General features: G+C 51.1%; 7 protein-coding genes across 7 annotated transcripts; 3 read left to right on the forward strand and 4 right to left on the reverse strand.

Annotated features, from left to right (window-relative positions):
- Positions 1-29: 29 nt before the first annotated feature.
- AtWU_00847 (acyl-CoA dehydrogenase, C-terminal domain family protein) lies at positions 30-2,153 on the reverse strand (the record flags this gene model as incomplete). Its single annotated transcript, XM_035495962.1, has 2 exons — positions 30-353; positions 1,641-2,153. The coding sequence occupies 2 exons, from the start codon at positions 2,151-2,153 to the stop codon at positions 30-32; spliced, it is 837 nt and encodes a 278-aa protein (XP_035351855.1).
- A 463-nt stretch (positions 2,154-2,616) lies between these two features.
- AtWU_00848 (GMC family oxidoreductase) lies at positions 2,617-4,448 on the reverse strand (the record flags this gene model as incomplete). Its single annotated transcript, XM_035495963.1, has 3 exons — positions 2,617-3,578; positions 3,637-4,350; positions 4,406-4,448. 3 exons carry the CDS (start codon positions 4,446-4,448, stop codon positions 2,617-2,619), a joined length of 1,719 nt encoding a protein of 572 aa, XP_035351856.1.
- A 2,292-nt stretch (positions 4,449-6,740) lies between these two features.
- Positions 6,741-8,291, forward strand: AtWU_00849 (FAD-binding oxidoreductase; the record flags this gene model as incomplete). The annotated part of the gene is made up of 2 exons (XM_035495964.1): positions 6,741-7,301; positions 7,347-8,291. 2 exons carry the CDS (start codon positions 6,741-6,743, stop codon positions 8,289-8,291), a joined length of 1,506 nt encoding a protein of 501 aa, XP_035351857.1.
- A 1,700-nt stretch (positions 8,292-9,991) lies between these two features.
- Positions 9,992-10,978, forward strand: AtWU_00850 (uncharacterized protein; the record flags this gene model as incomplete). The annotated part of the gene is made up of 1 exon (XM_035495965.1): positions 9,992-10,978. The coding sequence occupies one exon, from the start codon at positions 9,992-9,994 to the stop codon at positions 10,976-10,978; it is 987 nt and encodes a 328-aa protein (XP_035351858.1).
- Positions 10,979-13,438: 2,460 nt separating this feature from the next.
- On the forward strand, positions 13,439-17,436 carry fphA (putative sensor histidine kinase/response regulator; the record flags this gene model as incomplete). Its single annotated transcript, XM_035495966.1, has 2 exons — positions 13,439-17,062; positions 17,113-17,436. 2 exons carry the CDS (start codon positions 13,439-13,441, stop codon positions 17,434-17,436), a joined length of 3,948 nt encoding a protein of 1,315 aa, XP_035351859.1.
- Positions 17,437-18,175: 739 nt separating this feature from the next.
- AtWU_00852 (FAD dependent oxidoreductase family protein) lies at positions 18,176-19,423 on the reverse strand (the record flags this gene model as incomplete). Its single annotated transcript, XM_035495967.1, has 1 exon — positions 18,176-19,423. One exon carries the CDS (start codon positions 19,421-19,423, stop codon positions 18,176-18,178), a length of 1,248 nt encoding a protein of 415 aa, XP_035351860.1.
- Positions 19,424-20,489: 1,066 nt separating this feature from the next.
- Positions 20,490-20,864, reverse strand: AtWU_00853 (uncharacterized protein; the record flags this gene model as incomplete). Its single annotated transcript, XM_035495968.1, has 1 exon — positions 20,490-20,864. The coding sequence occupies one exon, from the start codon at positions 20,862-20,864 to the stop codon at positions 20,490-20,492; it is 375 nt and encodes a 124-aa protein (XP_035351861.1).
- Positions 20,865-21,935: the final 1,071 nt, after the last annotated feature.

Here is a 21,935-nt window from a genome sequence, read left to right on the forward strand (position 1 = left end):
AGCCGTGAAAGAAGTAATATTGTACCGATTCAACGCTCTGAGACGGGTTTGTATCCGTGAGTCCGATCCCACTCAAATTTGAACAGCATGATCCACTTCCACAGCTTGGAGTCAGTGACCAAAAGCTCCCCCGCTTTCCGGAGACGCTGCTGGTGGGGTGGCGTGTGCTGGCAACCCCACTGCGAAACTGGTGTTGGCTTCCTTGCAATGGCCTCCTGGGATGTGTTACCCCGAAAATACTCCCGCTCAGCCTTTTGGATCTTCTGAATTGGCTGGTCTCCCAGTCGGATGTCATTGTACAGCTCGATCAAGCTTGGGGGCGATCGCTTCTCGGTATAATAAGACCTAGCGTCCTTTTCTTGGCCATATATATGTCACCAGATGGCAGCAAAGAGATGGTAGTCATCAATAGAGTCAAAGAGCAGTTTCGAAATAACCTCCTTGACATCTCAGTGCCCTTTGTATGCAGCGATCGCAGTACCCACTGAAATCCATCCTCGAAAGTAATGAAAACAGCCAAATTGAAGCTGCCGCTCGCGGGATGTTGGACGGGGTTGCAAATGCATGGAATATTCTGTCGAAGATTGCTTGCAGTTTCACAAAGTGCCTGAAATATTGAATCTGGCCTACAGAAATATTGCGGGCCTCTTATCAGATAGCATGAAGCGTCTAAGACATTGCACAGTTCATGCTGAATGTGTACTTGGTAGTCGTAAGGCACTGGCATGCCCAACGGCAGAATTCAAAAGGCGGTCAAAAAACATACAGAATCCACGGTGACCATCTGGAATCTGGAAAGCCTTAAATCCGCTTAAATCCGATGTTTTTTGATCGAGGTTCACTAGGTTCTGCCGCCTTTAGCGGTCAAGCGGACGGTCACGGTGGACAGTATTGACAGGCTGTGCCTGCATAGTGTGCTTATAGTTGGTGAGCATCTCGTCTCTTATGTACATACCTAGCTTCCTGTTCATTAGGTACTACACTCGAATGTTCCTGCTCATCTCGAGACTTGACACACCTTCTAGCACTGTGTAACGCTTTGATCTCATGTTATTGAATGCAATCGGTAGATACTACGATGTGAGTATGTTTAACATTGCACAGTAGGAGAGCGCATATATGAACAAACTTCAATTGTCATTCGACAAGAGAAATCCTAACTACTATCCCAGTTATCCCTCGACATAGATCTACACTCTTCATCAGAGTACCCATACCCTCGATCACCAACAGATGTCAATATACGCACACTTTTCATAGTATAGCGCAGAAGCAAGTGTCTGCATGTCACCACTACTCTCCCACCTGATACCCCATACCGTCCGACCTCACAAGAAACGTAAGTCCATAAAATGAAGAGCATACTCCAAGCTCCGAATCTCCCGCATACACCCCCATCCCGACTCCTTAAGCCACTTCATAACCCCAATCAACCATGGGAGACCTGCAGTTCTGCCACCTTGCATGGAGGCATCTCCCCCCGCCGCAGACAATCGCGTCGGCCTAAAGGATCTAGGCATGATATAAGTGTGACGATTTTCCAAAGATCTTCGTAGACCTGAGACCGGCGCGCGGTACAAAGGACGACTTTGCATAGGATAGAAGATGAGAATGTTCCCCACAGGGAGCAAAAAACACACCTGAACAAGCGTCTCTAGATGCTTTAATCTGAGGACGGACTTTCTCTCGTCGCAGAGTACCCCAAATGTCCTCAGGGGCATGAGGTCATCCCTGACCGCTATGCTCGGGGTTGGTGGTTGGTCGAGGAGCATTTCCCGCCAGCTGGCTTCGGGGCGGGAGTAGGGGTGCTGCTTCCGTCCTAGCCTTTGATGATTCGTTGTTTGTTGGGGCATGAATAGACAAAGCCAGTTGCTGCTATCTTGTGTGCCGTTGACTGATGTAGGGTTGCTGACGAAGTGCTTCAGGAGCTTGTCCAAGAAGGGGTTTGTGGTGCGCTTGGGGTTTTGGTCTTCGGTTGGTGGCTGCTTTTCAGGGCGGAAGAATAGGGCTCTTTGGAGGGTCGGGGATGTCTTGATCAGTGAGTTCCAGAGGTGGCAGACGCGTTGGGAGAGGAGGAGGGTGGTTGCGTCGAGCTCCACGAGGACTTGTTCCAGTACCTCAGGTATGAGGAATATCTTGTGTGGTGATTCCATTATTTTGGTTTTGGTGGAGTGGCTTTTCGAGTGGAGTTTGTCTATATAGCAAGTAAAGAAATGTTTACCTGGGAGTAGATATTGCGTAAATGAGAAACTAGTTGTAGAGACTTTCTTATTTGTCGTCCTAGTTGTTGCGTTGGAGTGTGGTGTGATGGACAGGTAAAGACCGAGATATCTGGACTTCCAAAGGAAGGGTACGTTCCTGGTTACGTAGGGTATTATCATTTATTCGTGTTGATGAGGTACACGACTGGCCATTTGAAGACGGGAGGATGATGAAATGATGAGAATCGTATAGGAATTTCACCTGTCCCACCTTCAGAACATCATCATTCGTATATGCCGAGTCCCGGCTCCAGATATAGATTGACATAGGCCCTTATAAGGTATCGATGTAGAGAGCCAGTGATTGACCATAGTCACATTCCAGACAAGTTCTTGTTCATGCCTTGTAAACCACCTACAATCGAGCCTCCGAAATATCAAGTCCATATTCCTCTGCCAGCGCATCGCCGCATGTCAAACCAGTCACATACGCGGTCGCCTGCGTGTGGTTGTTGGTCAAAACAGGCACCACACCCATGTCAGCGATCCGCAGATTCTCGACACCATATACCCGGAACCGGCTGTCCACGACTGCATCGACATCCCCGGTTTTACCCATCTTGGTCGTCCCAGTCATGTGCCAACTGGACCCGAGGGTGTTCTTCCAGAACTCTAGGATATCCTCATCCGACTCGGATGGAGGAGCAATCAAGGCGGACACTGTGTCCTTCTGGAAAGATTCATGCTTCGTTACCTCTAGCGCATGGCGGTAGATCTCAATACATGCGCGCCTGTCAAACGGGTGTGACAGGAACTTCGGGTCAAACAACAGAGGGTCTTCAGGGTTGGCTGACTGCAGGCGTACTTCGCCACTGGATTGCTCGTTCATCAAAAACACCAGCATACAGACGTAGCTGTAATCCTTAAAGGGCTCGGGAGCGATAAGATGCATTGGGAAGTGTGTCATGAACTCATAATGTGGCACCGTGTCGCGTTGTAGGAAATCCTGCACAGTCGGAGGCAGTGCTTTGAACTCCTCAGATGCGACCAAACGATCCGATTTGAGCCAGCCGGCGCCAATCTGACACGAGTGACGTGCCCATGGTCCAGTGCCATCTTTGCTCCATTGTTCTAGAGCAGACTCCATGGCGGCCGAGTTGCCGAAGAAGGCGTCGCGATCGTTTGTTGTCGGGTTCCTTTGGAAGCACAACGGTGCAAAGAAGTGGTCACGAAGACCCTGACCTACCGCAGGTATGTCCTTGACGACGGGGATCCCAAATTGTTTTAGTTGGTCCGCTGGCCCAAGTCCCGAATGCATCAAGATCTTGGGCGTGTCCAGTGATCCGGTTGTTAGAATCACTTCCTTAGATGCGAAGTCTGCAGCGACGAGCCTGATTAGTTGGATCATTCAATGAGGGATAGTTCTAACGCATACATTTTGCCCCCTTGGTTTCCACGCCAACAACCTTGGTGCCTTGGAGTATGAGCTTGAGCGCTGGCGTCTCCGTTAAGATAGTCAGATTGGACGGTGCCCCATCCAAAAGATCAGTTGCCGTCACTCTTCGGCCCTGGTGGGATGAATTAATGACCAAAGCCATGCCAATCGGGTCGCCCGAGTTGTGGTCAGGATTGCGAGTCAGGCCAGCCTGTTCGAACACATCCATCATGAGAGGAAGATCCTGCTCCCATTCAGCCGCATAGCCAACCTTCAGACCCCCCTGAGAGCCGTGGTCGGAGGTCTTTGGGGTCGCATATTTGCTGTTCTTTGGGTCCACAATGGCACCGTTGAATGTCTCCAACTGCCTGAATCGAGCTTGCATGCGCTCCCAGCGAAACAAGTCATCACCAACAAGCCCAGCCCATTGGTTATAGTCATCTCGCGCACCCACGGTGTAGACACCGAAGTTGATGGCGCTGCTGCCCCCCAGCACCTTGCCCCGAGAATAGTCGATCTGTCGACCGTTACAATGCTCTTGCGGGGTGGTCTTGTAGCCCCAGTTCAGGTCCCCATTCATAAAGGTTTGCCATCGCTGGCCGTCCACACGCAGGGATGGATCATCCTTACGAGGGCCGGCTTCGAGCAGGAGGACCTGGGGGCGTCGCGCTGACCGAGCGAGTCTTGAGGCAAGGGCACAACCCGCCGGGCCACCTATAACATTGTTAGGTGCTAAGGTCCTGATCAACGAAGAGACTTTCATACTGACCACCCACAACGATGAACTCCCACGTCTGATCAGTCGAGGCCATTGTAAAGTCAAGAGTACTACCCTGTCGACAGCTGTAACACAGCGAGAAGAACAGTGTCTCACAAGACAAAAGGATCACAAGTCAGAAGAGCAGAAGCCCCAATTAAAGGCAACTGACAGAAGCTTGGCGGGTGGGACTCCCATTGTGTCTAATTCTGGGATCGACAGTGAGATACGAATGACAACCCCGCAACGTTCGCGCCATATCCATTCCCGGCCAGCCTAAAAGACGGAACCAGAGACGGCTTACACCGTTGTGTTGTGAGCTGCCGTGTCTTGGGTCAGGTCAGCCGTGCGGACACATCATGGGCTATTCCAGGCCCACAAAGTCAAGACTAAGTGAGTTGGACGTCTCTAGGCAAACTGTTGAGGTCCACTCAAAGCCGTTCAGAGTGATGATCTTTGAGTTCCGCGGCGCAAGACCGACTGCTCTATTTCCCCGAGACCTTCCCTCCTCGGGGGCATTTCCGCAGCGGAATTGACACATTGTCTCAAGGAGCTAACAGCATGCATAAGCTTGACAGGGATCATCTTCCTAACCGCCCTGCTGAATGCTCCTTCGCCCACCACTAGTCGTCCAGCTGTTTGCCATTGGTGGAAGTGAACACGAGCGAAGAGGGGAGAAGACATAGCATTCCAGTGCAGACCTCTGTAAGCCGGCTAGACCAGAATTGTCGGGTATGCGACCGGGGGGTACGAGATCAGATACTGCTCGGCGGAGTTCATGAAGAGCTGCAGAAACGCGAGGTCGAGAAAACTTGCATAATGCAATGCAGTTTGCTGCAGAAGCTTATCACCTCCCGCCTCGTTCTTCTTCTCAATTTTCTTCTTTGTTCCTCCTTCACTACTGAACGGACAAATGGACGCCCGCATTATTTCCTCCCCAGGCCTCATCCGTCTGGTATTCCAGGTCCGAACTTAGCGCCCGAGCAGCAGAGTCGATCGGCACGGCGATGAGGACAACATATGGGGGCCTCTTAGACTCTGGATCGATGTGAAAGTTCCGTTCGGGGATGGAACTTCCGAAATTCTTGTGGAGAAGAGGGGGTCAGCGAAGAGCTCGTCCAGCGCGACTAGCGCGGCCACTTCACCAGTCTCTGTAGTCTGTACTCTGTAGGTTGCGCGACAGCGCCGATCGGGACGCAACCCAAGTGGGGAGCGTTTGTCGGTGATCAAGAAAGGCGTACAGTAGCTCGGATACAGTGGCACTAACGGTAGTACTTCGGAGTCCGGAGAAAGTCAGTGATGGCGGATGGTTGCAAAGTTGGGCTGTGAACGAGAGTGGAGTTGTGAACATGGGAGTTGGAGAGCTGAGAAAAGAGCCCTCCAACTACCGTGCCTGAGGCCCCACACAACATTAGATATGAAGTATCCTGCTACGCTTTTTCACTACACGTTCACCAATGACAAATTGTCAATGGGATTGAAAAGGTCAAAGCAGGCATGAAATGGATTTATAGCTTCGTTATGCACTTGTATATCCGTTTACCCTTTAATCTATATATAGACCAGCAATTGCAGGCAAGCATCATAAGGGGCACCTACCAGCAGGCACCAAATATGGAACCTCTTCCATTGTACTGCCGCTTACCTGCATGATAAATTTGTACTACTTCCTCTTCCTAAAGCTAGTGATCGACTGTTCTTACTAAGAGAAAGTTCTAATAAGGGTACTTTGAGGCCCGCCCTGGGTGCATCCGGTTCCCCAGTCGTAAACCTTAGAAGCCCATAGTACACCGCGCGTAGCTTGGTGTCACAGCCTAAGATAAGGTCCGCAAATAAGTGGCTGGGATATTCATATAGTCGTCAGAATGGTTGTCGAGCAAAAATGACGAGAGGCTGCCATGGAGATCTAAAGTTAGTAGTAGCAACACAGGAAGGACCTTCCGACCCAGAAGATTCGTTCACCGATACTATGCTCGATGCTTCGGATGTAGCTTCCTATACTTGCCACTGTCAGCGAGTTAGGTGCATCAACCACAACGATCAACAATGTTGACAACTCTAGCATTGCTGATGCTCCAGGTGTCGTCTCTCGTGAGAGCCAGTTTTGCATGTCGATGTCAACCTAGTGACGCATGCTGGCCTTCCCGGGATGATTGGAAACACTTGAATGAATCCATCAGTGGCCATTTGGTTCGCGTCTACCCCATTGGTCACGTATGCCATGTGCCCTTCTTCAACCAAGCCTCCTGCAATCAGCTTGTTCACTTGCAGTACGATTCTAACTGGCGCGCAGAGCAACCAGGTAGGCTCCCAGTCATGAGAAATGCCTCGGTCTGTTGTCGCTAACATGAATGCAAACACTAAAGGAGCTTTGCAAAGCTTCAACTGGGAGAATTGGCCAGGGAAAAACGAGAGTTGTACCATTGAGGCAAACTCGAGCTCCGTGTGCGGGCAAGGGCGCATACCGTTATACTCTGCAGTAGTCCACTCGGTCTCCGAGATCCGCACGGTGGTCAGGTTTGCCAAGCAAAGAAATATTCGGTTGGTTATTAAGAACACAGGTCATGACTCAACTGGTCGATCAGGTGCTCCCAATTCTCTTCAGATCCTCACGAATCGCTTGAAAGACATAACCTTCCACTACGACTTCGTCCCTTCCCAAGGGGGTTTGGGAATAGATGATGTCAACGCCATTGGAGTGCCTGCCGTCACTATCGGGGCAGGAGTTATGGTAGGTGAGCTTTATGCCGCCGCTGCTGCTCGAGGGCTTATCGTAGTAGCAGGAGAATGCTCCACGGTCGGCGTCGCTGGAGGGTATCTCCAGGGAGGTGGAGTGTCAACAGTCCTTAGTCCATTGTACGGACTGGCGGTAGACCATGTTCTGGAACTGGAGGTTGTGACGGCACAGGTACGTGCAACTTTCCATCGACTCTCACGGCGCTAATCGAATCAGGGCGACATAGTCACTGCAGACGAGAACCAACACGAGGATCTGTTTTGGGCCCTCCGGGGAGGCGGAGGAGGCACTTATGGCATTGTCACCAAAGTCACGATGCGAACATTTCGAGATATCCCATCAGTTATCCCGACCATCCATTTCACCTATCCACAAGCAAATGATATCTTCTGGCAAACAATAACGCAGATTGTGCGACTAACGCAATCCATGTCGGTCAATGGAAATTCGGGACAGTACATAGTAGGTCGTCTGCCGAGTTACCATTGGTACGTGAACTGGACAATGTTCGTCTGGGACGACAACGATTCAGAGTTGCTTGAAGAACAGGTTCTGCCTTTTCTGAGGTTTCTTGACTGGCTTGGTATCGAACATCAATATGAGTTGGCTGAATACTCCAGAATAAGCGCCTTTCTCACTATTCCCAAGCAGGCAGACATTGGCGGGATCGGATACCTGCAAAGCAGTGTAGTGATATCCGAGTCATTAATGAATAGCATCGCCGGCGCTTCAAGACTGACAGCGTCCTTTTCGAAGCTGGTGTTGGATCCTGGGGCACTAATTACGGTCAATGTGCTGGGAGGGCAGATTAACCTCAACGCCAAGGACGGGGACACATCTCTCAATCCGATGTGGCGGTCATCTTCCCTCCTTGTAGTTTTGATGCAATCATTCCCGCCCACGCCCGAAGCACAATCAGCCGCACATCAAACGCTGTCTCAGATCAATACACCTATCCTTGCCTCCATCGATCCTGAGGGAGGTGGTGTCTACTTCAACGAGGCAGATCCCGATCAGAGTGACTTTCAGAATGCTTTCTGGGGTCGCCATTATGGCCGTTTGCGTCAAATCAAGAGCCAGTGGGATCCGGACGACCTGTTCATGGTGCGGAACGGGGTTGGCAGCGAGTATTGGGATTCTGAGAGTATGTGCAGGAATTAGACTATGGCACTGGTCTAGGCCATTAAAGTATGCGGGAGGTTTTCATGCCATCGTAGGCTGGCGCTCTCATCCGAAGCCAAGTATATAATTAGGAGAACCAGTGGCTTCGGTTCCACAACAATGTGATCGATGGAATGCGGAACTTTAGCACATGGCATGAATAGTTTGTTATGGCACTGACCAGCTTTCGTTCCCGGCTGAGGAACGAATTATGCAGATCCTTGCTTATTCCGTGTAGATGGAGGGAGGTGTATACGAGAAGATGCTAGGACCATCAAAGTATTAAAGTTTCAAGGGGGGAAGGGGAGCGGTTGCTATTTGGTTCGTGTTGCTGAACAGGAATCTGGGGTAAAGCACTAGAGCCACGAAAGGTTGTGCCTCGGAGACTCCATGTCTGTTTAGGGTATCTTTCGGACGAGATGGCGAAGCACAAATATAGAAAGTGTAGGAGATGAGGGAAGGAGACTGGGGAAGGGAGTTGGAACTGACAATTCCAGGGAAGTTAGACGAGGGAGAGCAGACGAACCATGTGACTCCTCTCCCCCCCAAATACCGTACCACCAGCCACAGTCTTGGCTGGGCTCGGCTATTGGGAGACCCGACGAACCAGCCGGGGAACCAGAGCAGCGGGTATTTGGTACGCTGAAGTATGCGCCCAGGCCTACTATTAGTTAGTACTTACGGAGTACTTAGGTCTGGTACCTGCTGGGACTGGGAGACCCTTAACACCGCCTGGCCCCCGCGGAATTAGGGTCAGCCGGACAAGAGGCCCAAGCCTGCAGAGTTGCCAGAGGCGCCGGCGCTGTAATGCCAGGTTCCCCGAAATTCAGGCAGGCGGGTTCAACCCCAGACTCTTCCTAAGTCCCGTCCCAGAACTCTGTCTCTTCCAACCCCCCTCCCCAACTCCTCCCCATGATCCAATAATCTAGTCCCTTCTCTTCCTTCGCTTCTCTCCTCTTCTCTCCGCTCGCTCTGTCGCTCTTTCTTTCGCCTCCCCGCTCCTTTCCATCTTCTACCCTCTTCTTTCTCAATCTCTCAATCTTTTGAAATCAACAACCACCCCTCACCTCCGGGTGTTAACGGCTTTCTTTCTTTCTTTCCATGTTTCCTTCACTGTTCGTTCTGGCTTTCCTTCAGCGATACAATTAAAATAGACCTCCAGTGGCGCCGCTCCAAAACCTTCCGACTTTTCCCCTGTCGCCCTTGAAGACCTCCTTCCCCCTTCATCTTGCGACGAACGGTACGAACAACCACCTTAAATCGCCACCAGAGTCTTTTCCTCCCACTAGCGTCCTACCTTCAACTCAGTATTGAAACTGGGCGCTTGCGTGCGTTTCATGGCTATCCGGTAAACCGGACGCTGCGCCTCACTTGACGAAGGCTAATCTGGACCTAGGAGGCTCCAGAGACCCCTTGCGATCGGCTGGGCAGTTGTTCGACTGGGAAGATAAGGATGCAAAGAAAGAAGTCGTTAGGTTTTACAAGTGCTTCTGGTCCGTCGCAATTCTTGCTCGTCGGGAGGCATAGACCGATTTGCCGGACTTTGACATCGGTTTGACATGGCGCTACCTTCTAAACTCGTCGCAATCGGAATCTATAACCGGCCTACTGCCTTCGTCCTCTGACCTCCATTCCTGGGAGGGTGGTGGACATCTACAATATCAGCCTAACCCTGTGGTCGAGGTCACCGATCCCCAAACATGTGGGATTCTCTCTCCAAACCGCCCGAGGGCCTCGTTGGAGGTTACCAGGGTGGTAGCATGGCCATCAAGATTTTGATGGCAGTCTTCTGTGCAATTGCTCTGTATAATGCTGTCGAACTCGTTATTCTCATCTTCCTCACCTTCACTCGCTACAGCGGTCTCTATTTCTGGGCCATGTTGCTCTCCGCCGTGCTTGGCGTCATCCCCCAAGCAATCGGCTTTCTGCTGGAGTTCTTCGCCATCGGGCCTCTCTGGTTTGCAGTCACCTTCTCTACATTAGGTTTTTATTTTATGGTCCCAGGCCAATCCATTGTACTCTACTCTCGACTCCATTTGGTCGTACAGAGCCAAACGCTGCTGCGGCGGGTGCTGTACCTTATCATCTTCGATACGATCGTCCTATTGATTCCTACGACTGTGCTCACCTATTGTACGATTTATGTCGGCACCACGCCCGTTATTCGAGGTTTCAATGTGATGGAGCGCTTGCAGCTTGCTTGGTTTTGTGCACAGGAGATTCTCATCTCAATCATCTACATCGCCGAGACTCTGAAGCTGCTACGTTTGCGGCCCGAAAAGGACGCTGAACGGCATAAGACCATGTATGAGCTGATAGCCATCAACCTGGTGATCATTCTCTTGGATGTCGCGCTCCTGGTTCTAGAGTATGTAGGACTATACACACTCCAGACCACCTTGAAGGCTGCAGTCTACAGTGTGAAACTGAAGCTGGAATTTGGCGTCCTGAGGAAACTGGTTTCGCTGGTCAATACCCGCCCGGCGGAGTCGAGCTCCTCGGATCAGGAGACCTACCCAACATTTGTTGATCCCAACCAGATCACGGGAGATGTGACACGTGCTGCCCCCGCCTACAGTCGACGGCAGTCGCAGTATCCGTGGACAGCCATCTCCATGGACAGTCTTGCCCTATCCGATCGCCGAAGTCAGCATGTCACCTCGTCGGAAATAGAGCGACCTTCCTGACATTCGAAACCTCTCTGTGCTGCAAGACCTTGCCGCATGTATATACAATCTCAAACTGTGATATATCTCACACCAGGGCTACACCGATACTGATATCGGGTTCTAGTCTTCCGAGAAAGACTTCTGCCCTGGTAAAGAGCTCACCCCCAAGCAGGTTTCCGGCGCATTGTACAGCAAAATGCCCGGAATCTGGGAAAGTGGCTGCAGTGATGGCTGAGTTTGCCCACACGGCTGCCCGGACCGGAGTCTTGTCACTCTGAGCCATGTATACGTCATGACCAAAATTTTCTGTATATACTATTATCTGTATATAATCTGTACCATGCTACGATAGATGATCACTCTTCTGTACGTATACCTTATTCGGACGTAGGGGGGTGACTGGGCGGGTCGAAATTTTCCAAAGATAGTAAGTAGTAGATCGTTGCATGTCGCCATCGAGCCCGTCCACAGGGCCCTGAACAAGATCGGCCGAGACAGAAATCGGATGGTGGGTCGGAACTAGTCCGACGTCCCGGAAATCCGGAACTATCATCACCCGCAGCACTGGCCAGCAACCGGGCGATTCGAATTAGATAGCTCGGACCCGTGCATGAGATAGGTGCGGTACATCGGCAAGCTAGTGACTTATGGGCGATTGGGCGTGGACCAGTCCGGGCCAGATGGAGTCCAGAGAGGAGCCCTTAATGAGGTATCATATAGTCTAGTCCCGGTAGCCGTCATGAGAAGCGGAGTCCCGTGGCTGGCCAGGGTCGTCTCCTGCGTAATAGATGACTCTTAATGTTCACTAGACAGCAGGCCGTATCCTGCTTCTTGTGAGTTTCTTATGCGGCCTGACGGTCAATCTGCGAGTCATGGAAGGCTCACACACCGAAGGATCGATAGATAGCCCAAGCCGACAGGGCCGATCATTGAATCGGTCTGATAATTAGGCAGTCTCCACTTGGCAGCTGCGACGGGGTTAACCTTACATGCAGCCAGATATTGTCTAAGAAAGAAAGAAAGACTTTCGAAGGAAGAATCGTACCTGATTCCTGGGAGACGGACGCGATGGTACGTGGCGCTGCCACTGCCAGTGCCACTAAAGTTTCCGATCAGGATCAATTCATTGTTGTTGAAAGGTTGCTTAAAGCTACCCAATTATTAGGAAGAGTGAGGCAGGGATGCACCAATATGACTAACTACCCTGTAACCCCCGGAAGGATAGCGATGATGTCATCACTTGGTCAATGTCAGTCTCTGGAACGAGAGAGTTCGCGGGTGGTTGTCTCAACGTTCATGTCACTCTAAGTTATTATCCGGGTCGATAAGTTTGGGAGGTGTGGTGGATGAACCCTGGCCACATTACTGTCTGCCTAACAGCTGCCACACTTTCATACTTTCATCACTACTTACGTACCAGGCAGATGGTTACTGTGAACATGAACGTGACTGACTAACCATCCAGGTACTGTACTAACTCGATGAGGAAATGAAGAGATAAATTCGCCAAAAATGCCAGGATAACCCTCATCGTACGTACTATGTGTGGAGTGGACATGTGGGCTAGCCTGGAAACGGCACTCGTCTCAGGATGCGCAGGGCTGTGATTGGCAGGAACACTACCCGATCGTGGTGTATCGCGGGCTGGAATTCATCTTTTTTCCCAGTCGGGCGGGAGGCCCTGTGGAGGGGTCAACCGTGTTGCTGATTGGTCTCTGCCAACTTCTGGCCACCAACGGCTGGCCGCTAACCCCAAAGAAGGCATCCGGGCCATCTGGGGAACGAAAGAGAGTCCGTCCTCATGAAACTGATTCTTTTTCCTCCTCCTCTGACTTGCTCCGTCTTGCTTGTTTCCTCGCTGGAACCCTCGCTAAGGGGCGTTTGGATTCCCGAAATACCTTACCCTCTCGGTCGGTAACCGGTCTCCATTTGAATTGTTCGGGCAGTGCGACGAACTATATCACTTTCGCCTCTGTGACCATTCTATATAGTGGTAATATATTGCTCCTCACTATCAGCCCGCCTGCCACCACAACCCCTCCCCCCGGTCTCGACCTCCCCTCTTCACCTATTGTTAGTATGTGTTTGGTTCTTACCCTCCCCATTTGGATGAGTGGTGGTTACTATTAGCTACATTGTTTCAGCTTGCCAAGTCACCGCTAACCCTTCATCAGTATACTCCAGACTTCTCCCCCATATCCTCCGATTTGTCCTACCCCGCGTCACCTTGTGCGTCGAGTATCCTATTGCGGCCCCGTTCCCCCATATCGAGCAGTTTCACCCCGCTGGCTGCCTTGGGCAACCGACCGTGATTATTCCCCGCGGTCGATTGGGAGGACAACATTTTACTCCGGTTGAACCACTTGCTTCGCATCGCCCAGGCCACCCCATAATCACAACTTGCCAATGTCACGTTGAGCATACGTGGAGAGCACACAATTTCCTACCGGGCCACTGCTCTTCCCCCCTAGTCCGAAAATGGATTCGAACGATCCCCCCACCTCGACAGGCCGGGGCACGGATCTCGACCCTCATGCCCCCGAAGTACCGCCGACATCCAAAAAAGAAACGACTGTTCCGGATCAAGGCCATAATACCTCCATGGACAGTACGACTGTAGGCGGCACGGATCGAGTATATCCTATTCGGTCAATCATCTCCTTTAATCCCGTTTCCACAGACATTACCCAGCAAAGCATACCAAATGAAATGCGTTCTCCGCGAAGTGGTGCTCGTTCATATTCAATTATCGACGCCGATACTTGGGACCAATTGAGTTCACAATCTGCTAGTTCGCCACATACCAATCCTTCTCCCAACGCGCCTGTCCATAGTCCTGAGTCGACCGGTCGGCTCTCGCAGCAGTCTTCTGATGTCTTCTCGCCGGCCTCGAGCGCTGCCGAGCGAGACGCTCCGCCGGATGAGAGCTCCACGTACAGGAAAGTCGCGCCGGAAGAGGGCCATGCGAGCCTTGTTACTTCGCGGTTCCAGCACGTGGTCACGGCGGCGGGTCATGCTGTTATAACAGGCAATACACCTGATTCTTTTCGGGCCTGTGAAGACGAACCGATCCACATTCCGGGCGCCGTGCAAACCTTTGGCGTCATGCTTGTTTTGCGCGAGACACCTGAGGGTTCACTAGCAGTCCATGTAGCTAGTGAAAATTCTGAGGCTATTTTGGGTCATTCGCCAAGTAACCTTTTTGCGCTGGAGAGTTTCTCTGACCTCCTGCAAGACGACCAGACCGACATCCTCCTCGATCATATTGACTTCATCAGAGACGATGGATATGACCCCGTTAGCGATGGCCCAGAGGTATTTATCCTTGCTGTTAAGGATCGACTTAGCCGTCCTCGACGCTTTTGGTGTGCCATCCATGTAAACCCCGCTCACCGGGATGTGCTCATCTGTGAGTTCGAATTGGAGGACGACCGCATTAACCCTCTCAACGTTGCTGGGCGCACAACACCTACATCCCCGACGGATACCTTGGGCTTTGAACCAACACCTGATCAATTAGCAAGCAGCACTGTGAACATCAGCCAGCCGCTACGAGTGCTTCGGAATGCACGCAGAAGGAGGGGCGAAGCAGCTGCCATGGAGGTATTCAGTATTGTTAGCCAGATTCAGGATCAGCTTGGTGATGCCCAAAACATGGACGCTTTGCTAAACATTACGATTGGCATAGTTAAGGAGTTAACGGGATTTCACCGCGTGATGATATATCAGTTTGATAGCGAGGCCAATGGAGATGTGGTGGCAGAATTAGTCGACACGAGAATGACCAAGGACTTGTATAAGGGATTACATTTCCCATCGTCGGATATTCCAAAGCAAGCCCGCGACCTGTATCGTCTCAACAAAGTACGCATACTCTACGACCGTGAGCAGATGAGCTCACGGTTGGTGTGTCGAGGCATCGAGGATCTCAAGACTCCTCTAGACATGACACATGCCTACTTGCGTGCAATGTCGCCTATCCACATCAAGTACCTAGCGAACATGGGGGTCCGTGCGTCCATGTCGATCAGTATCAACAACACGCATGATCTTTGGGGTCTGATCTCCTGCCACTCATATGGAGACGCCGGCATGCGAGTACCTTTCCCGATTCGGAAAATGTGTCGGTTGATCGGTGATACACTTTCTCGGAACATCGAGCGTCTTTCTTACGCATCACGTCTCCAGGCACGCAAGCTCCTCAACACCATCCCTACGGATGCAAACCCCTCGGGTTACATAATTGCCTCATCGGATGACTTACTGAAGCTTTTTGATGCGGACTACGGCGCATTGTCTATCAGAGGGGAGACCAAGATCCTCGGAAAGTCAACCGAGTCACAGGAGATGCTGGCTCTGCTAGAGTTTCTCAAGATCCGCCAGCTCAATTCCGTCGTTGCATCGCATCATGTGAAGAAGGACTTTCCAGACTTGCGTTACCCGCCGGGCTTCAAGGAGATCTCGGGCATGTTGTACGTGCCTTTGTCGGCCGATGGCAAGGACTTTATCGTCTTCTTCCGCAAGGGCGAGCTGACGCAGATCAAATGGGGTGGTAATCCTTATACTAAACTCCTGCAAAATGGTCACCTCGAACCTCGCGCGAGTTTCCAGGTCTGGACTGAGACTGTCATGGACCGGGCTCGTGAATGGAGCGAATCGGAAGTAGAGACTGCAGCCGTTTTATGCCTGGTCTATGGCAAATTTATCAAAGTATGGAGACAACAGGAGGCTGCGTTGGAAGGTTCGCAGTTGACGAAGCTGCTTCTGGCTAATTCAGCCCACGAAGTCCGAACCCCGCTGAATGCCATTGTCAATTATCTAGAAATTGCTCTCGAAGGTGCCTTGGACACGGAGACTCGCGACAACCTTACCAAATCATACTCCGCCTCGAAATCATTGATCTACGTCATCAACGACCTATTGGACCTGACCAACACCGAAAAGGGACACAATTTGATCAAAGATGAACCCTTCGATCTTCCGTTATGTTTCAAGGAAGCGACCGGCATGTTTTCCGGCGAGGCGCACCGGAAAGGAATAGAGTATACGGTTCACGCCCACCCCGGGCTCCCGAAGACCGTTATGGGTGATGAACGGCGTGTTCGGCAGGCAATCTCAAATCTGATCTCAAATGCCATCCAGCATACATCTACGGGTGGCGTCACTGTCGAAATGTGGCGAGCCCCTGGCAATCCAGAGCCTGGGTTTGCAACCATACACATGACGGTGCTTGATACGGGGACCGGAATGTCGTCCGCTATACTGGAGACGATGTTCCAGGAATTGGAGCAGGTCTCCTCGGAGGACGACAGCTACTTTTTCGACCGAGATCCTAACAATAATTCGCAGCATACTGAGAGTGAACGCCAGAAAGGTGTCCTCGGGTTGGGGCTCGCTTTGGTGTCTCGCATTGTACGGAATACCCACGGTCAGCTCACCGTGCGATCGGAGGAGGGCAAGGGTAGCCGCTTCCAGATTTCGCTACAATTTGCTACACCAGAGGATACGGATTTTGACCAACCCGAAACCCCACAAACGTCGACGCAGGACGATGGCGCCATCCCTTTTGAGGCCAAGGAAGAGTTTATCTTGGTCGACAGCAGCTCGTCTGCACCAAGTGATGGATGGCGACGCAGTGGTAGCTATCGTGGCGCGAATAGCCCGTCTGCAGACGAGCTGGACGACAAACTGGTAGTTGAGGAATCTATTGATCGTACAAAAGACGAAGCTGCTGGTCTGCTTCCCTCTTCAGATCGCCGGAAACTCGTTACGCTGCCTTCCACCCCTGAAAGATTGGATGACGTCACACGTGCTTTGCAGCAGAACGTGCAGAATCTGTCCATATCCGACAAACCGGCAAGCACTATTGCAGGCCCTGCAGGACCCGCTCCAACGAGTGCTCCTGCAGGCTCGGACACTAAAGCCCCGTCTGGCAAGTACCGCGTTCTGGTGGCCGAAGACGACCCTATCAATGGCAAGATTGTACAGAAGAGGCTCGGGAAGCTAGGCCACACCGTCCAACTGACAGTAAACGGTGAAGAATGCGCAGCTGCATACCGAGCCGATTCTGCGCAATATGATGTCGTCTTGATGGATATCCAGGTAGGCCTTCCTTATGTATTTGTTAGTATAGACATGCTAATGCAAGATAGATGCCGATTGTGGATGGTATCAAATCGACGGAAATGATCCGCGAGTTCGAAACGTCGTCCGATTCGATAGAGCTCTCGTCGGTCGCAAAGCTGAACAATCGAATCCCCATATTTGCAGTTTCAGCCTCTCTTCTAGAGAAGGACATGTCCCTATATGTTGATGCAGGCTTCGATGGCTGGGTCATGAAACCCATCAACTTCAACCGACTCAACGTGCTTTTTGAAGGCCTTCAAACGGGAGATACAAGAAACGCTGCTACGTATCATCCGGGCTGCGACTGGGAACAAGGCGGCTGGTTCACGCCTATTCCCGAGAAGCAGTAGCACCACCAATTTGCCTCATCATCACCATCTCTCTATTCTCAAAATAGCGCATGTCCACACGGAATACGTTATACATTTCTCGTCATGCATTTGAGCGCATGATTATTCACATCTACTTTACAACAGCACACAAAAGTGACGACCGCGACATGACGAAAAAATATGAATGATCGGCATTCTACGTGTGTTCGACCTGATTGGAGCCTCGTCTTGTGAAAATTCTACATTTTTTTGTCCATGTATACCCCATTAGTTGATTTGTCTAGGCTCATATCTTTGTGTTTTGAACTCATGGGATCTGAGTCCTTCATCTATCATGGCTTGGTTGGTTGGTCGGTTTATGCATTATGTTATGTCTAATGGTCTATGAGCACACGTACAGCCATATAGCAGTTTGGATTATTTATTCCTTTTCTACCATGATTTTCAGTCTTCGTTCTACTCTTGAAAGCTTTAGCGAGAATTTGCTGGTGTCTATCCCTTTTGTATACTATATATCACCTGTGATATTATGATGAATGGTCAACACAGCCATGCGTGGTATAACTCTCACCTCAGTGGAAAGTATTAGTATGTAGAATGTAGATTGTAGAATGTATGCGAGTACATGAGGGAAGCACTTCAACGTTTCATCCAATTCACTTGATAAATCATGATATATCTAGTCACAGCCCACGATATAATACAATCACGATACAACATCCTTAAAGATAATCATACCCACCAACAATCCCACCATTTATACAACCGACGTCCGCCGACTAACACCAACACCAGCACCACCCTCTAAATCCACCACCTCCTGCACCAAATGCTCCGCCGAATGAGCCACCGGCGGCTCCGCCACAGACACCACCGTATCAACAGATCCCATCCTGCTCCTATACCACCACTCCTTTTCCCTCACCCAAGTACCCCCGGGACTTCCTTCCCCCTCACTACCACCACCACCATCCTTACCCTCACCAACCCCAACGCTACTCCCCACCCCCCCAGACATCATCGCAGCAGACCCTCTCTGCATAATAAGCGGCTGCATACTCCCCCTCCTCGACTGACTCCCACTTCCACACCCAGTAACCGAATACATACTATTCTGCTGATGATAGCAGTACTGAAGAGAAGAACTCTTCCCACCAACAAACCCCACAAGCCTCCCCACCGCCACACCCTCAACCAGGACCTTCGTACTAACCACAAAGGGGAAGAAAGCCATCGCCGCGGCGGTATGAACCACATACACGGCCACGATGTTGGCTATGTTGAGGATGAGCGAGACGCAGCCGGCCATTAGGAGGGTATACAGTAACTGTCTCCCGTTTCCATGTCCATATCCTGTATGGGATTGGTAGTACTTGTAGTGGTAGTGTACAACCGGCCGAAGAAACCTCACCACACCCCAAGCATAACACCCCAGGAGAAGTATCTCCCTCCCGCAGTACGCCGTCACTGAGATGCGCTCGAGGATGGTAACTGCGTGTGACCAGTGACCATCCTTGTAGAGTGTGGCTGCAGCGGGGGCGACGATGACGTGGGGGAGTTGGAAGAGGAGGATGGAGGCGATTATGCCGTAGAGGAGGAAACGTTGGATTTTCAGGTGGAAGTAGGCGGAGGGTTTCTGGTGGATTGTTATTAGGGGCAGGGAGAAGTAGAGCAGGAGGGTGTTGGATATGCTGGAGGTGGTGGTGGTTAGGACGAGGAGGATGGCGGAGGTTATTCGGACGGCGGGGTTGTTGGGGGGGAGGTTGAAGAGGAGGAGGGTGGTGAAGGTGATGGAGAGGAGGGTTGTTGTTGTTGTTATTGTTGTTAGGATGGTTGTGGTTGATGCTTTTAGAGGGTTTGGGGGGAAGAAGGAGAGGTCGAAGATGAGGTAGTATAGGAGGAGACAGGTGAAGGTGGAGATGGAGAGGAGGGATATTGCTGTGTAGATGTCGGGTTGGGGGAGGGTGGAGGTGGAGGGTTCTGTTGTGGTGGTGGTGATGTTCATGGTGATGGTAATTGGGTCATTGTTTGGTTTGGGGATGGAGGGTTGGGTGCCATGTAGACCTTGATATATAAAGTATAGGGTTGATGTGAGGGCTATGCTATGGGGGTGAGTATAACAAAGACTCGACTTGAATGTGTGTAGCTCAACTGCTGGAGTTGAAGTCCTATATCCGAACCAGATGTGGATGCAGGAGAAAACATCTCCGGGGCTGTATAGACCTAACCCTCAATCAACCGCAGATAAGGTTCTGATATGTTCATCGTTGGATCCGTGGTTGAGAGCGGCACCTGCAAGGGTCTGGAGCCGTCCGTTGCGGAGCTGCAGAGCTACGAACAAAGCAAGGATTCTCAAGGCCCACGGGAGATCGTCGTGTTGGTTTGTAGTGACGAATTGGAAGATGCCTTTGGCAGCAGTTCATCCACTTGATGAGCCGTTGGTCGCGTGTGAGATATTCTGGTCTGGAAATGTAAGCCGATGGAGTAGTCATCTATGTATTTATGGGGTGAGTCAGATTGTTTGTTTGATGCTGACTGTTTATCGACTAGTAACTTGATACTATTCTCTCCGGGAGTCATTACAATCTATAGAGCTATTTGATGCATTATGGTTGACCTTCTGCGACGGAGTCTGGGATACGCACAGACACTTGTGAAGACAGGTTCACCCTCGGTTGAGCAACGAGGAGATGTCCGGGGATTCGGATCCGGAGCCAGACAGGCAAGCTATGGCCCTCGGATGGGTTTGGCCGCTAGATAAGGTTTTATTGTGGGCCGGCTGTCATTTGTCAAGAACAACTCTAATATATTCTGCTATTGACTGGTGCTTGGCAAACAGATGCGTGGCATCTACTGCATTGTGATGATCTCTACGGGAACAGGTATGAGCCCTACATGTCATGCTATGGGAGAAGATTCTCTTTATTGTATGTGTATCGACATGAGTAACCCGAAATCCTTCATTATCACCCCCCTATACGCAACCTCATTGACACCCTCTGATCAATATGACCGAAAGTCTAGCCCTCTCACCATATATCCTAAGCGGCATGCCACTGTAACGATAGCGTCTAGACAGTGCACTTGACAGTGGCAGCACTCAGGTCCACTGGCTGCGCCGCACTCGGGTTTCCATCCAGGTCCACATAGGTGTTCCGGGAGTTCAGGGTAGCCAGAACCGATCCGTAGTTCGTGATCACGCAGTTGGTGTTCGCCTGGAAGTTGGTCAATTGCGCCGACGAGGCCTTGACCACACCACCAGAGCCGACTCCGGTGTTTCCGTACAGAGCCGAGATGCTCTGCACACTGCCGTCGGCGGGGACGGCGGCGCTGCCCTGTGCACCAGTCTGGTCGTTGGCCAGGGCGATGGTCACAGCGGGGATGATAGGGCCCGCAGAGACGGAGGTAGCCAGGAGGGCAATGAGGACGGCACTGATCGACTTCATATTGAGGTGAGGAGGAGGTGGTTGATTGAAGGGGAAAATTAGATAGTTAATTGATGATGATGGTCAGGAGACAAGTTGGGATGGAATGCTGTTGTGTTGCTGGAATAGTCCTTGAATGTCGAGGGAGAAGGCCTGCTTTATACCTTTTCCTTTCGCTCCTTGTACTGAAGGCCATATATACTATATTTTGTCGAGGTTATCATGCGGTCTTCGGCTCTTCGTATCTGTCTCACTTCCTGCCGGGTCGTAGACACCCTGCCACAGCTTTAGGCGTTCCATGACTTTACTTAACGTCGATTGGATTCACGATCTCCCGCCTACAGCCGAGTGTAGACTATCTTGAACCGACGTCATGAGACAGGGATCTTTAAATGTACTTTCCGGTGCCGCCGAGAGTCGAATAGAAGGCATCTCAATGGTTGTTTGCTATTTCGGGACCAATATTTATGACATCTCACTGGGCACGTGAGGGTGAGATGCAGGTCTCAAACCTTCAGCATCGAGTCGATGCGACGGCGAGCCGGAGATTCTTGACTCTCCAATCGTAGAAATGGTGCGGTGGAGAGCTCGTGTTGTTGCGTGAATACGAGAAGTCCATGTCGACGGGCATTGCAGGCCGCACTCGATACCGGTGATGCTCCCTACATAGTGGGATGTTTTCTTGCGACTAAATATCGTGCTCATAATGCACGGTGCTCATAATGTTCATTAGGAATAGCAGATCGAATGATTTGCCAGACCAGGGAAGTGGAATAATTAGGGAAGGCGGAGTTCAGGAATACGAGCTGGTGCCGTAAGGCAATGCCAAATAAAGACGACGGGAAGGACGATATACTTTCCCCAATGTAACATCCCTGCGACATCGCTCACTTCCCCGGATATCCCAGCACTTCATGCGATGAGGATCGACGCCGATCCTAAACATGCGTCATCTTGGATCTTCAGTTCGGATGATTCGGAGGCGTCGGTGCTACCCGGGCGTAGAACTGGGTTGTAACGATGAACGAACGCCAGGATGTAGATGACCCTTGCAAGATATGACATTGTCTACCAATCCACTGCGACAACTCT

The sequence above is a fragment of the Aspergillus tubingensis genome (assembly GCF_013340325.1).
Source record: "Aspergillus tubingensis WU-2223L DNA, scaffold_2, whole genome shotgun sequence".
NCBI lineage: Eukaryota > Fungi > Ascomycota > Eurotiomycetes > Eurotiales > Aspergillaceae > Aspergillus > Aspergillus tubingensis.